General features: G+C 38.2%; 1 protein-coding gene across 1 annotated transcript in view; it reads left to right on the top strand.

The window, feature by feature from the left end:
- The window catches only part of LOC127428603 (arrestin domain-containing protein 1-like), a 59388-nt gene extending 45521 nt beyond the window's left edge, over positions 1–13867 (top strand). The window contains exons 3-8 of the mRNA XM_051677043.1: positions 956–1006; positions 2993–3147; positions 3501–3683; positions 3791–3967; positions 8876–9350; positions 10339–13867. Of these exons, the coding sequence (XP_051533003.1) occupies positions 956–1006; positions 2993–3147; positions 3501–3683; positions 3791–3967; positions 8876–9350; positions 10339–10406 (1109 nt within the window). The 3' untranslated portion in view covers positions 10407–13867. The remainder of the gene's footprint in view (positions 1–955; positions 1007–2992; positions 3148–3500; positions 3684–3790; positions 3968–8875; positions 9351–10338) is intronic.
- The last annotated feature ends 2687 nt before the right edge of the window (positions 13868–16554 follow it).

The following is a 16554-nucleotide window of genomic DNA, read 5'->3' as shown; positions in this document are numbered from 1 at the left end:
AATCATTCATACCCTCTGACATTAAAAAGCAGTTGGATGCCCTGGTTGAAGCTGGTGACATGCAAGCGGATGATATCTTTTGTGCAGTGAGAAACTTATTCAGCATCAGTGGATTACCTCCAAAACCGGAGCCACTCATTGGAGAACACAGAAAAACTTGAGTGGGCCCTACTGAGAGACATCCAAGAGTGGGAACACTTCTACTCCAGAATCCCCTCTCTCAGTTTGATTGATGAAACCACGCTCTTTGATATGTGGGCTTGTGCAAAAAAACATTGTCACTCTTAACATCACTGAGTGGAACATGAACAAGACGGCCATGTTTGAGAGATGGACAGACGTTTTCTGTGAGCTGGAGTACAAGACCATCAACTTCAGAGTCTTGGCCAAGGTTGTGGAGTTTGTTTTATGCCTGCCTGAGCCATCTGCATCTATGGAGCATGTGTCCTCATTAATGAACGCAGCATGGACACCAGATAAATCTCAACTCAGTGTAACAGTCATGAAGGCAGTGCTTTTCATACGTCTTAATTTTGGACTGGACTGCTCTGCATTTTACGATAAACTCTTGAAAGACAAGTGCACAATGAGAAAAGTTGCTGCCAGTGAAAAGTACAAGTTGACATCAATTACAGATGCAGATGCACCATGTACTTCATATTGATCTGCATGGTAAGGATACGTCAATTTCATTTTGCTGGAGGAATCTGGTCACCTTAGGTTTGCGCACATGTGTTCTGACACATTGAGCTGTGGTTCTCGTAAAGACCAATCAGGTTCGAATCTAGGTTCCAAAATTTACCAATCTTGCTCCCCTCTCTCACTTCTACACCATAAATAAGAAGGCAAAAAAGTACAAAATAAAATGTAAAAAAGTAAGAAAATGCCTGCTCAGCATGTGTATGTAATGTAAATAAGAAGACAAATTTACATATTTTTCTCTCTGCTATTGCAGGTACCCTGCCATCTGGTGAGCACAGCTTTCCCTTTCAGTTTCTCATTCCAGGTAATTCTCTTTCGTTTTGCAATTAGCATTTAAATACCATTTTCACTGTGAGAAACTTAATGATGGCCATTAACCGAGGACGCTTTGCACTTTAGACCTCAGAGCTGTTAAGTGGAGAATACTCAGGTGGGAGGTTAAACTATGCTAAGTGTTTTTAAGCATGATGAGAGGGCATAAGAAGAGTTAAATTTTAACTTTTATCTGACAGCAGCTGTATAAAGTCTTTTTGTTGTGACCCCACCTATTCCTGCATAAACACATGCCCCATCGTGTGCTGTTAAGAGAGATTTTACCGTGCCATTGCTTCCTACTTAATTAGTGCCCTCTTGCGGCCTGCGTCCCCTGCTGGTAGATTGTATGAACTGCTGTTGAGGGTTAAGCCAACGGTATATGTGCAAAATAGGGACTTTCCAGTCTATTATTTAAGAGTGATTTGGGCATCCCATCCCATGCAAATACTAATAGGTGCTGAGAGATATAAGTGTTAAAAAAATTATATTTGGGGGTTGTTTGGGTTGAATTTTTCAGCATATGTTGATGCTTTTAATACTTAAATGCATGCACCATTATTCAGGTCTTTAGAGACCGGCACTTATATCTATCACAAATGGGTCTACAAAATGCCCAGATAATTTAAAATTGTCAAAATGTTTTCAAGACAATCAGAAAATAATAGAATAAAACATATTTTGATTTTAATATTTTGATGTTTTTTTTTTTTTCTTTTTTCATATATCGAAGAGATAATGCAACAAATCAGGAAATATCTAGAACAGGATTCAGAAATTTCATAGACCCAAATGGCTGTCAAACACAAATTGAGCTACACATAACACATTAGAGACACATAAGCTACACATGTGTTTTCACTGGTACTTATTGAGTCTAAATAGATGCACAACTAACATAATTTCAGTAGTACACCCAAATAACAATAGTCATATCATATTGGTCATGTGTTGTACTTGCTACAGTTTACTTTCATGTTGTTTCTTCATCAAATACCAATGTCAAATGTAAATCAAGCCAATCACTGAAACAACAGTGCCACCTTGAGTAAGAAATGGCATGTGTAATATGTATGTGTACACGCATGTGGAATACCGATTACTCACCATTGTTGCACAGAAAATCAATGTGATCTGTAGTATTTAATTGTATGAATTATAGTACTCATTTCTCTTGTAGTAAACAAATACAATTTCTCTTGTAGTAAACATAAATAGGTATGAAAGTGCAAAAAATAAATAAATAAACAGGCACTCTTACATACCAAGGGTCTCTAATGACCCTATACACTTTTGGTACTTAAAGGTGCTGTAAGAAATTATTTTTTTTCGTGGAAAAGTATTAAAAAAAAAGTTCTACTCTCTTAAAAGATATTAATGAAATAAGTGTCCTGAGATATCTCACCAGTCTCTGTGACAGCTGTAGACTTTGTGTCCAGGGACCGCAGACATTGACGCTTTTCACCTGTCAATCATTTTGTGTGTTCTCATAGTGTTGTATTTGAAGTGGATCATTGAGGCTATGATTCATAATGCTTGTTAGTTTAGGGTGTTATTGTGCCACTGTTGAATTTGACAGCCACAGGAACAAACAGTGCTGCTCTTTTGCTTGGTTTTGATCCCAAAATCATCTTTGGAGGGCAGGGTTTTGGAATGAGAGGGCGTGGCTAATTCAACGGCTTAGTCACGTGAAAGCTTTAGAATGCTAAAATCACTTACAGCACCTTTAAGCCATTATAAAAAATTTAAATTGTGCAATTTTGGCATTGGATGAAAAAATTGATGAGGTACAGGAGATGGAATGAGATCTCGGGTCACTTAAGACCCGAGGTATGCGTTTAAGGGTTAATGCAGCATTATTATAACAGAACTCTTATTTTTATGGGGCCTAATGCCATGCTATCAGAAATGATGGTCCTTGAGCAATTTTTCAGTTAAGCAAAAAGAACTTACTCTTCTCAATTTATATCTTCTTCAGCATCTGTTCCAACCTCGTTTGAAGGCCCATTTGGGAAAATTCTATACAAAATTAGGGCTTTTATTGAAACTCCACGTTTCTCAAAGGACTACAACACACAGCGACCCTTCTACCTGCTCAGTGTACTCAACCTCAATGAGTTGCCAGATATAGAGGTGAGAATCTATCATCATTTATTGTTTGGCTATGCAAAGTGTAGCTCAACTGGTAAAGGATCACACCAGCAATGCCAAGGTCATGGGTTCGATTCTCAGGGAATGCATGGACTGATAAAATGTATACCTTGAATCCACTAAAAGTTGCTTTGGTAAAAGTGCTTACCAAATGCATACAAGTAAAGTAAACTTACAAATCTTGTACGTTGGTAAATCTCTTATGAATTATAAATATTTTTCTGTGGCAATATATATTTCTGATTTTATTGCCACAACTTGATGCCATTGCTAAAGCATCCTAAAAATGCCTCGTCTTACTTGCCAGTTCCTAATAACATCCCTTCTTTCCCCAGAAACCCAGCTGTGCTGTGACAACAAAAAAGTTTACCTACCTCCTGGTAAAATCAGGCACACTCATGCTGAGGGCTTGCAGTGATCTTAGAGGATACACTCCTGGTCAGGTCATCAAACTGTCTGCTGAGATCTACAACAAGTCTGGTAAAGACACTGGCTGTGTTATGGCTAGCCTTATACAGGTAAGTACTTAATAAAATAAGGACATTTGCTGACCTCTAGTTTTATATAATTGAATTTATGAAAATGAATCAGGTGATTAAACATCTTGCTCTTTACTTCTCATCAGAGAGTGACGTATAAGACAAAGCGGCCAGTGTTTGACCTACGGCCCATAGCGGATGTCGAGGGAGCCGGGGTGAAGGCAGGCAAACATGCAGAGTGGAGAGAACAGATCATCGTCCCTCCTCTTCCTCAGTCAGGCCTCACTGGCTGCAGCCTCATAGACACTGAGTATTTTATACAGGTATGGGACTCGATATGGGGAACAAATGAAACTTTAGAAATTTCTTTTTAGAAACTTGCTGAAGACAACATAGAGTAAAAATATATGCTGAATTACAACATGGATGAAGTTTATAATTGTTTTTATTTCTTCAGAATGTAATCGAAAGTCTTGAGTAAAACGGATGCTATCTCTTAAAGGTGCACTCAGTAATTTTTTCCTCATTAAAAAAAGTTTTACTCCTAAAGAAATGAATTGTAATTTTGAAACCTATGTATAAAATCATGAGCACTCACATGAGATGAAGATTCCAGTCAAATCAGTAAGCTTATTCTGCATGGAGAGGGTCCCCTCATGGGGGCTGCCATGTTAGAATCACATGACCCACCGAATATTTCTTGCTTAATCTTAGTAACCGCCCTGTTATTGAACACTTTAACTCATGGATTAAATTAATCATGGCTGACTGTGAATAGTGAATTTCTAAAATGGCATCGATTATGCTGCATCCACACCACTAGGGGTCAGTGTAAGTCCATTCAAAACACATTAAAAAAAATTACTGAGTGCACTTTTAAGAAGATTTTGCAAGATTATTTTAAGTGGCCTGTTATATGTATCACAGCAGTTTCCTGGTGAAATAAACACTAGAGGTACTACAACAAAGACATTTATTCAGCTTCACACAAGTGAAATGGCTGATTATCAGTTCATAACCACTTCCTTTTTGCCCTGTTCCTCACACAGTGCCATCTTACGACATCAAAACACTTTTACTATAGTGTATGTCTTGTCAGGTGATACATTTTAACATTTTAACATTTTACATAACCAACTTTATTTACAAGCTTATTCAAGTGTGATCAAGTTGCGTGGTTGCACTTGCAATACAACAGACCGGGGGTACGATGCCAGAAGAGCAAACAAGTTGAACGTGAGCCAGAAGTGTTTTGGAAGCACCACAGAATGACCTGGTTGCTTCAGCAATTGCGTTTTTTTATTTCACATTTGCTTTTCTGACACTATTGGTTAGGTTAAGGTTTAAATAAATATTCCAGGTTCAATACAAGTTAATCTTAATCAACAGCATTTGTGGCATAATATTGATTACCACAAAAAATAATTTTGACTTGCCCCTCTTTTTCTTTAAAAAAAAGCAAAAACTGTGTTATAGTGAGACACTTACTATGGAAGTGAATGGGGTCAATCTGTAAACGTTAAAATACTCACTGTTTCAAAAGTATAGTCATAAGTCATAAAAAAATATGCATGTTAAAATTATTTTAGTGTAATAAAATCACTTACTAACCTTTTCTGTCTAAAGTTGAAGCCATTTTTTACAACTTGGTTGCCATGACGATTTAATGTCAACAAACCCTAAAAAGACTGTAAAAACAATTATTTAAACAACTTTACAACACAATACATGAGTTTTAACAGAAGAATTGATGTAAGTGCTTTTATATAATTACAAGCTTCAAATTTCTGACTTAAAACCTTCCAAAAATTATCCCCATTCATTTCCATTATAAGTGCCTCACTGTAACCTCAATTTTTGCTTTTTTTTCAAGAGAAGAAGGGACGAGGCAATTTTTGTGTGTGTGTGGTAATCAACATTATGCAACAAATGTTGTGGATTGAGCTTAACTTGTATTGAACCCAGGATATTCCTTTAAGGTTTAGGGTAATGAGATAGGTTTTGTTGATTTAAAACACAATTTTTCATTTAACTTGCTTTTAACCCCACACATTGGACATTTCACTTTGGAACTGCAACGATACGTGTAATGACATTTTCACATAATCTTTATGAGATCAGGCTGGTTTTTACTTAATTTTCGCTTTTCAGATTTCACTTTTCAATCAGGGGTGGAACTTAAAACCAGGGACTAAAAACATTTCAAAAAATAAAATATAATTTTTTTGCAGAACATAACCGAAAACCAGAACAAAGTGATTTTCAGTTGTTCCGGAGTGAAAACGTTACTTTTAAATGCTGGTAACCGGTTATAACCTGTTAATTTTGTTGCGCTAATTTTTTCATGAAACTAAAGGCCAAAGGGTTTATCACGTACATTTTTGGAATTACACCACTTCATGTTGCCTGAAAAAATTAAACATGTGCTTTGATCCTGAAAGAAACTGCTGCATCACAGATTTCTTTGCCTTATCGCCTGTTGTGAATGTCGCATTGAATGAAGATCTTTTTAACAACTATGTATAATTTCTACATATACAAAGTCAGAAGTTTACATTCACCTTAGTCAAATACATTTAAACTCAGTTTAGAAAACATTCCCTGTCTTATGTCAGTTAGGATCACTACTTTATACAAATTACTTTATACACTAATATTTAAAGAATGAGAAATGTCAGAATAATAGTAGAGAGAATGATTTATTTCAGCTTTTATTTCTTTCATAACATTCACAGTGGGTCAGAAGTTTACATACAGTTTGTTAGTATTTGGTAGCATTTCCTTTAAATTGTTAAACTTGGGTCAAACAATTTGGGTAGCCTTCCACAAGCGTCTCACAATAAGTTGCTGGAATTTTGGCCCATTCCTCCAGACAGAACTGGTGTAACTGAGTCGGATTGAGGTCAGGGCTTTGTGATGGCCACTCCAATACACTGACTTTGTTGTCCTTAAGCCATTTTGCCACAACTTTGGATGTATGCTTGAGGTCATTGTCCATTTGGAAGACCCATTTTTGACCGAACTTTAACTTCCTGGCTGATGTCTTGAGATGTTGCTTCAATATATCCACATAATTTTCCTTCCTCATGATGCCATCAATTTTGTGAAGTGCACCAGTCCCTCCTTCAGCAAAGCACCCCCACAACATGATGCTGTCTCCCCCATGCTTCACGGTTGGGATGGTGTTCTTCAGCTTGCGAGCCTCACCCTTTTTCCTCCAAACATAACGATGTTCATTATGGCCAAACAGTTCAGTTTTGTTTCATTAGACCAGAGGACATTTCTCCAAAAAGTAAGATCTTTGTCCCCCTGTGCACTTGCAAACTGTAGTCTGGCTTGTTTATGGCAGTTTTGGAGCAGCATTTTCATAAAGTCCTTTGCTGTTGTTCTGGGATTGATTTGCACTTTTCCCACCAAACTACGTTCATCTCTAGGAGACAGAATGCTTCTCCTTCCTGAGCGGTATAATGGCTGTGTGGTCCCATGGTGTTTATACTTGCATACTATTGTTTGTACAGATGAACATGGTACCTTCAGGCATTTGAAAATTGCTCCCAAGGATGAACCAGACTTAGCTGATTTCTTTTGATTTTCCCATGATGTCATGCAAAGAGTCACTAAGTTTGAAGGTAGGCCTTAAAATACATCCGCAGGTACACCTCCCATTCAATACACCTATCAGAAGCTAATTGTCTAAAGGTTTGACACCATTTTCTGGAATTTTCCAAGCTGCTTAAAGGCACAGTTAACTTAGTGCATGTAAACTTCTGACCCACTGGAATTGTGAAATAGTCAATTAAAAGTGAAACAATCTGTCTGTAAACAATTGTTGGAAACATTACTCGTGTCATGCACAAAGTAGATGTCCTAAATTACTTGCTAAAACTACAGTTTGCTAATATTAAATCTGTGAAGTGGTTAAAAAATGAGTTTTAATGACTTCAACCTAAGTGTATGTAAACTTCTGACTTCAACTGTACATGCACAGCTAATCCAGGTACAAGGAAAACATTATTAGAGGTAAAAAGAACATTTCTCAGTTGTTTCCAAGTCTTCACTGAATTATTGTTAGATATGATGGATTAATACAGATTTGATGCTGCCGGGTTTTGACTGAGAAGCAGATCTGTAAACAAAATTATACTTAACTCTTAATTAACTGCTTGTTATGATTTCTATGCCGAAAAATCCACCACACAGGAAAAAATAATAATTGCTTATTTTCGCTAATTTTGGTGAGGCAAGTGGCTTATTTTAGGCTTGTTTTTCCAGACCAGGTCGCTTGTTTCTCTTGCGAGATCTGGCAACACCACAATAGGTATTTCACCCACCCCATAGTGCAGAGTAATGTCACTTTAAAAAGAATGTTATTAACTGTTCTTTTATTTAGATCTAACCGGTAACCTTTTGGAAAGGAGGCTTCGGAACTTCTGAACCAAAATTGTTTTTTAAAAAAATACAGTTTTTGCTCAGAATGAACAGAAATTAAAACATTTAGTTTTTAGTTCCTGCTTAAAACCCTCCACCAGGCCAATCATAGTAACATTTTGGTAACTGTGGTGGGTGAGTTACAACACATCTTGGATTTCCCTTTACCAAAAAGGACAGGTTTTTTTTTGTTGTTTTTTTTTTGTCTGCTTTTAAAAGATCTGAATTTGGTTCTAAAAAGGACTGTTGAGATTTAATGCTTTGCATATTTGTTCAATTTCATATGTATAATGTGTTTTTTTTTTTAATTTTTTTTTTTACATTTGATTTTAAAGAAATAAATAAAAAAGGCTGGTAAAAGTCAATAAAAAAGCTTATAAAATTAGGCATTCCCCAGCCTCTGTGTCTAATGTGTGAAAACGTTAATTTCCTGCCCTGGCCAAAATGGGTTTGTAAAGGGGTTATAGGGAAAGGAGGCGGCAGCGAGAACCGGCTTGACAACATAAATAATAGTTTAACAACAGACTTAAACAAAAATATAAACACATACAGGGCAGCTGGCCATAGTTCTCTCTCTCCCTCCAACTGCCGTCTCCGGTCGCCTTTATCCCTTGCTCGCCTCATCAGGCTGATTGGGGTCCGGGCATGCGTTATTCCAGCCCGGCCCTGCCCTCCTCCACGCTACAGGGTTAAGGAACGTTTAAATACCACGATTGAAGTATTTCAGTTGAAGATTTATCTAAAAAGATACTGCCAATGAGTTCCTTTTCATGCAGACACTCTGTCTGTCTCCTTTCTTAAAGGTTTCACTAAAATCTCCCGAGGCTGTTGTCACGTTACCCATCTACATTGGGAACATAGCCGTAAACTTGACGCCCTCCATTCCACCCCCACACTCCATCGCTCCCAGTGCTCCAATGCCTGCCATGCCAAGCCTTGCACCCGTAGTCCCCAGCGCCCCTCCAGCTGAGGAGGCCCTGGAGGGTGAGCTGGGGGCCGGAGGGGTAGCCAGCGAGGAGATCCCCACCAAGAGTCATTCTCAGCAGGACCCGTCCGGCGTGACTCTCTCCATGTCTCCCAGTGCATTCGGTCATGCGTCTGGTCCAGTACCACTGCTGAGTCAACAGCTCGCACAGTCCTCAGATGGCTCTGCACCTCTGTTCTGTGTGTCCACAGGAGCCACCATACCTTTCTTTACCGAGGGTAATGCAACCCCGGTGCCCACTTCCTGTCCTCTGATCCTGCCACCTGAATATAGCACCTGGGAATATCCACACGGTGGGTGATCTACACTGTATACAAATTATTTAAATTAAGTTTACGGTAAAAAAAATTCAGAAATTCACTGTAAAAAAAAAATAAAAATACAGTGACCATGCTTCAGGCATTACAGAATGTCATTTTGGGGCCTGTATGTTTTACAGTTCACTTCCGTATAGTGTATATCATTAAATTATATAATGTTATTATACCAACCTAATGGAACTGCAAAAATCTGCTTTGCACTTTTAAATGTACTGTTAACCACAAAGTTTTTATCAAGAGGCCCTTTCTGAAGCAAAGCTCAATAATTACGAATAGACAGTGCACAGTCACTCACACTAAAATAATGCAATGAATATTAACTTAACAACATAAAATGTAACATAAAACCCCCTACAGTTCATCAGTACATAACTGATTTGAAAAATAAGTATAAATGTAAATATTTCAATAAAAAAATACTGTAATCAAATGCGATGTGTCAAGCAGATACTTCTTGTTTTTCAATGTAACTTTAACAATGATTTATTGTAAAATGACAAGTATTGTCTTGTTAAAGGTACTTTAACTGTTAACTATAAGGTAAATCATACTTTTTTCTTATAAAAAAAAATACTGTACCTTAAAATTCCATATATTGTTTTGTTTCACTGTAAGCAAAAAATAATGTTTCACTGTAAGCAATTAAGTTTTTTACTGTAACATTTTTTACATTCTTTTTCTATTAAAAAACAAACAAACATTTTTGCAGTATAGTCTAAAATAAGTACCCCATACATTTTTGTGTAAGTCAATTTATGAAATTGAGAACCAATTATGTCAGTTTGGGGTGGGACTATCTGTTTTATGACTAATGGAAGACAGGGGGAGTGTTTGGGAAACCTGTTTGAAAACAATAACTACTGTATTTTAGCAGTTCTGTTTGGTGATGCAAGTAGTGCAGAAATTGCACGTTTCACAAACATTATATTCATTTTGTTATGTTTGTCCCTCTAAATTTCAGAGCCGCCTCCCACTTACGAGGAAAGCTGCAGTAGCAACAATTCCAGTTTCAACAGTAGCATGAGGTAGACCAATCAGAGGTCTCATTGCTTTTTCCATGCAATTCCTCGAGTGCCCCCTGTTGGACGGTATAGACATTGCCGCCAGGCCCCAAACCTGATTATTCCATTCCATGGAACAAATATCTGTAATACTGTTATAAGAATCATTTCTATATCTCAACCTGTTTGTTGATCCCCTCAAATTATATTTTCAACCGTGTAACTGAACTAGGAGAGTTAATTTAGTGCCTAAGAAGATGTAGCACTCTTGAGCAATTACTAGGTATGCTCGTGGGTTTTTATGAAAGAAATACCAGCATCTAAACCTTGAAAATAACATTTGAGTATACTTTTTTAATTCAACCAAGGCTGGCCTTATGTGAAGCTCTGTAAAATCTGAAATAACCTACAACTTATACTTTCTTGTCTAACTGACAAGACTTTTTTTTTTTTAATTACACCATTCCTTGTGACAGTATGGGACTCTGAAGGCACTCCATGATTACGTCAACAGAAGTGGCTCTTGACTAACAATGGATTGCAGAGAACGTTGCTCTTAAAAGAACAAGTTTTATTTATTGATCATGATCAATGTTGGAAGTAGAATTTTTCATCTGACTTTATAAAATCCAACTCCGCACCAAATGGACATGAACTCTGTGTAGATACAGCTTTGGACTACCAATGTAGTCAGCCACCATGGGCACATATGTCATTATCACTTGGCCAAACAGTAGCCACTCTACCTTGAATGCTTAAGGGAGCAACATTGCATATCATTTTTGAATGCACTTCATTGCATGTCATTTTGAAAACTTACACTTTCTTCTTTTTTACTGGCTGTCAAGAGATTTTTAGATGACACTTCCGACTCCTAACTCCCATCTTAATGCCTCAGTCTTTTGAAATAAGATGGATGTATTTTTTTTACCTTGTATTACACAAACCAAACAAAGTAATCATACTATTCTTTTCTGGGGGTTCATCATTTGTCCTTAGAATAATTTTGTAAGTATTCTAGCCATTTAATGGGCACAGGTTCAGACTGTGATTGGTTTAAACTTGGCGTGATATCAGAATTTTTAGTAATATGTTAAATGTTGGAAAACCAGATGTGTTTTTGGAATTTGTGCTGCACTTTTGCTGAAAGTGAAAAGAAATTTCTGAAGTGCATCATTTGAAATCTGATGCAAACTATACATGTATGTTTGTATTTGACTTGTTTGGTCATATGCTTTGATATTCTCATTCTAGCCCACAGTGAATGAAGATTTATGATGGATTTCCAGTGAAGCCTTAGGCTGTACTAGAATTGTTGTGTACAGTTTTGACAACGACCCTTAAATGTAGCAAACATTTTTTTCATTATGACCTGTGCAGACCCTTGAACTGTTCTGAAGAATTTAGAAGCACAAAAAGGCACTTTTATAGATTTTATCTCTGTGTATAATGTATGTGTGTGTATGAATTTCTGGGATGATTTCTCCACCAAAATTTTAAACATTTTAAACTGTGTAGTTACATTAGTGCTTAAAGTGAGCATCAAAGGAAGAGGCTCACAGGTTCTTCTGAAATTTGAAAATCAACGACAGTACACATGAAATACATTCTGTTTATCTAATTTTGTATCAAGCAAAATTAGAAGATTCGGTGCAGACTAAATCCTATGGTTTCTCTGCACCCCCTTTTCTGAGTAGAAGAATATTTTGCTCAATATTATATACCACTATGTACCATTTAAAGTGCTGATAGAGCAGAATAATTCTTATTGAAGAATCAAATAAAATATTATTGACCTTGTCTTTGCTGAGTGTATAACAGCAGGCCACTGTGACTTTTAACATTGCAGCTAAATTTAAATTCTGAGTTCGATTGTCTTTTCACTTTGAGCAGCACTGTTTTTTAATCTCAGCAGAAAATTCAAACGCGCAATTAAAATCTGTTATCATTTATCATCACAGTCCAGCAAATACACCTGATTTTTTCAGTATTCTCAACTACATTTTGCCTTAAATGTGAATATGATACATCACTGGTCCCCTGGTAATTGTGGCAAAGACAAAAACTGTAGTACTTTTCGAGATAATACTGCAACGTGTTTACTATTTTCTTCATTTGTCTCCTTGGAAATTGTTTCTGTTGACTTAAAAGGATAGTTCACCCAAAAGTAAAAATTCTGCCATCATTTACTCACCCACACGTTTTGTTCCAAACCCATATGTCTTACTTTCCTCTGTTGAACACATATAGAGATATTAGGCAGAATATTAGGGACTGACAGCCTCAGTCACAATTCACTTTCATTGTATGGAAAAAGATGCTATGAATTGAATGATGCTTGAAGTTGTTGGTCCCTTACATTCTGCCTAACATTTCCTTTTGTGTTCCACGGAAGAAAAAAAAAGTCATATAGGTTTGGAATTATGGTGAGTAAATGGTTTATAAAAATAAATTCATTTTATACATTTTTATTTTTTGATGAACTATCCCTTTAAAGGAATAATCCGGGTTCAATACAAGTTAAGCATTTGGACAGAATTTGTACCATAATGGTAATTATAACAAAAAATGATATCAATTCGTCCCTCCTTTTCTTTAAAAAAAAACAAAAGCAAAAATCGAAGTTACAGTGAGGTAATTAAAATGGAAGTGAATGGGGATGATTTTTGTAGGGTTTAAAGGCAGAAATGTGAAGCTTCTAATTTTATAAAAGCATTTGCATTAATTCTTCTGTTAATTATTATTTTTTTCTTCTGTTCAGTGGTTTTATGGTCGTTTTGGGGTTTACAACGTTACATTGTCATAGTAATGATGTTGTAAAATTGGCTATAACTTTACGCAGAAAAGGTTAGTAAGCAATTTTATCACACTAAAATCATACTAACACACATATTGTTTATGTCTTGTGGATATACTTTTGAAACAGTGAGTATTTTAATGTTTACAGATTGGCTCCATTCACTTCCCTTGTAAGTGCCCTTTTATAACCAAGATTTTTGCTTTTTATAAATAAAAGGAGGAACGAGTCAAAATAAATTTTTGTGGTAATCAATATTATGCCACAAATGCTGTCGATTGAGCTTAACTTGTATTGAACCCGGAATATTCCTTTAATGAATGTTAATGCATCAGAAAGAGTTGTAAATGATGGTAGATCGTTATTTAAGCCTCTCCCTTTCAAGCTTGAACAATGAAAGAAAATTTAATGAAAAGACAAAGTCCTCCATCACTGTAAATGCTGAAGTTGCAACTTGGATGAATATTTTTCATGTTTGATTTGAATGTGCTACTGTATGTTCTGTCTTTTCCTCTTCACCAAAGGTTCAACAGCTTTATCAAGTTTAATTTTGTCATTTGTGTGGTACTTTTGTCCCTCTGTATTTTCAGCAGGTTTTGAAATAAAGTAGCACTATTGTGGATAAATGTTATTTGTAAAGATGTGACAGAATCAAACTTGTACAGCAAAGTAATAAACTCTTTGAAATTCTATTTTTTATCTAAGATGTTAATTATTTAAATGTATCCATTTAAAAATACTTGTCATTTACTCATAAACAAAAGTCCTGCCCTACATTGTTTTCTCATTGAATAAACCATTTTCACTCAGAAATGTTACATTATGAATGTAAATTGGGTTGCAAATGCTGTTTTATATTAACTTCAGTTCTCTTTATCAAGTGTGAACAATAGATAAAACATGAAGATGTGGAGAAATAGTCATGTTCCCTCAACACAGTATTTTTATTTTTATTATAAATAGGGAAAAAAGCATATCAGTATGGTTATTAAACAAGTTGATGTATAGCACATATGCAATATACCTAAATGAACAATTGAGATCAACCACAGATCTTAATATCTTAAAGCTCTTCTGGCTTTCAATATGATTCTCATGGACAGTTTGTTGACTGGCAGCAGAAAGAAAGGGGGGTGGGGGTAAAAGATCAAGGTGACCGCCTACACCTAGCACTGCCTGCTGCCTCTTTCCTGTTGCCATAGAAACTGAACTCTCTCATATCTATCATTATCACAGTGCCATGCAATGACATCGACATCGGTGTGTAGTCTGACTCTGCTTGGTACACACACTGTGAATGTCTGAGAAAGGAAAAATGAATGACTGGGTGCCTGAAATGTGATCATGCAGAATGTTAACGAAGGTTCATAATTTGTTATTGATGAACTTCACCAAAAACCACAAAAAGTGCACTTCTAATAACACTTAGGCTATTTTAATTTTTGTTAGCTAAACAAATATTCTGTACGGTGGCGCAATGCTGCAACGTACTTTTATTTTTTTCACTCAATTATGTTGTAAAAACGACATCTTTTCTCGTAATAACGAGATATGTCATAAAAATGACACATTTTCTCGTAATAACGAGTTAGTCATGTCCTAAAAACGGCAGCTTTTCTCGTAATAACGAGTTGTCATAAAAACGACATCTTTTCTCATAATAACGAGTCAGTTGAGTCAAAAAAAGGACATCTTTTCTCGTAATAACGAGTCAGTTGAGTCATAAAAACGACATCTTTTCTCATAATAACGAGTCAATTATGTCATAAAATGACATCTTTTCTCAATACGATTTACTTGTCATAAAACTGACATTCTCTATCTATCACTCACTCGACGTTGTGTCGATGTAGTGACACTAGGGGTCACACTTGGGAGCCCGAGACACATCTGGTCTTTGATAAAAGGCCAATGAAAATTGGAGAGTGGTATTTGCATACCACTCCCCCGGATATACGGGTATAAAAGGAGCTGGTATCCAACCACTCATTAAGATTTTCTCTTTGGAGCCGAACGGTCGATGTTTACTGAGCTGACTGTTCATTCACCTCTGCTGGATCTGATGGCGCATTTCAGCGGCTTCTCCCTCCTCTGCACTGGTGCACTGCAGAGAACGCCCCTGGGCGCTTCGGCAGAAAAAAAGAGTATATTTCTCTAAAAGAGCGGCACACATGGAACGTCTTTTTAAAGACGCATCTTTTTAAAGATGCCTTTACGTTTGTGTGTTATTCCTAGTTGCGGTCGTTTCCTCTCAACTTCGGAGGGTCACGATCGCTATCTTTCGTGTCTGGGCGCGACCCACGCAGAGACAGCATTCGTGGATGGATCATGTACTCACTGCGAGCACATGACCATGGCAACGTTGCAGTCGTGGGCTAGAGTGAAACCCTCCACTCTCCCCTGAACCCTCGCGGCTCGATGATTGGTTCCTGGGCTCGCGGCGTCGCTCAAAGCAGCCACGCCCCGTTCCAGTCCCTTTCTTCCCGGAAGTACACGAGGAGCTGACAAAATCGTGGGAGGCACCTTTTACTGCCGGGGCCGATCTTTCAGCTCCTCCGCCCTCACTACCCTCGATGGCGGGGCGGCCAGGGGCTATTCGGCGATTCCCCTGGTGGATAAGGCGCTCGCGGTGCACCTATGCCCGCAGAGCGCTGCCACCTGGCGCGGACGCCCAAAGCTCCCGTCCAAGGCCTGTAGGTTCACGTCGTCCCTGACGGCCAAAGCCTACAGTGCCGCTGGACAAGCCGCCTCTGCCTTACACGCCATGGCTCTCCTGCAGGTCCACCAAGCCAAGGCGCTAAAAGAACTGCACGAGGGTAGTTCCACACCAGATTTGATGCAGGAGCTGCGCTCGGCGACCGACCTCGCTCTCCGGGCGACGAAGGTCATGGCGCGGTCTCTCGGGCGAGTGATGTCCACCTTAGTGGTCCAGGAGCACCACATTTGGCTCAACCTAGTCGAGATGGGTGAGGCCGACAAGGCATGGTTCCTTGCTGCCCCTATCTCCCGGGTTGGCCTATTCGGCGACACCGTCGAGGACTTTGCCCAGCAGTTCTCGATGGTGAAGCAGCAGACGGAGGCTATCCGGCACATCCTGCCCCGGCATGGCTCAAGATCCTGCATCCCGCCTGCTCATCGCCAAGGGCGTCCCACTGCGGTGACTGCACCTGATCTGCCGCAGCCCGCCCCTTCGGCCCGGCCCCGGCATGTAGCCCACTGCAGGAAGCAGACGCCACCCGTCTCACAGTCGGCCGCCAAGAACCCACGGAAGGCTTCGAAGCGCCCCTGAGAAGGGCGACCCAGCGACAACGAACCCTACCTTGGAGCTGGTAAATGGACCACTCCATCACCCGGTGGAGGGCCAGGAGGAGAATCTTTT

This window comes from Myxocyprinus asiaticus, chromosome 38, assembly GCF_019703515.2.
Source record: "Myxocyprinus asiaticus isolate MX2 ecotype Aquarium Trade chromosome 38, UBuf_Myxa_2, whole genome shotgun sequence".
NCBI classification, from domain to species: Eukaryota; Metazoa; Chordata; class Actinopteri; order Cypriniformes; family Catostomidae; genus Myxocyprinus; species Myxocyprinus asiaticus.
The sequence above is the reverse complement of the archived record's forward strand: the minus strand, read 5'-3'. Positions and strand labels throughout refer to the sequence as shown.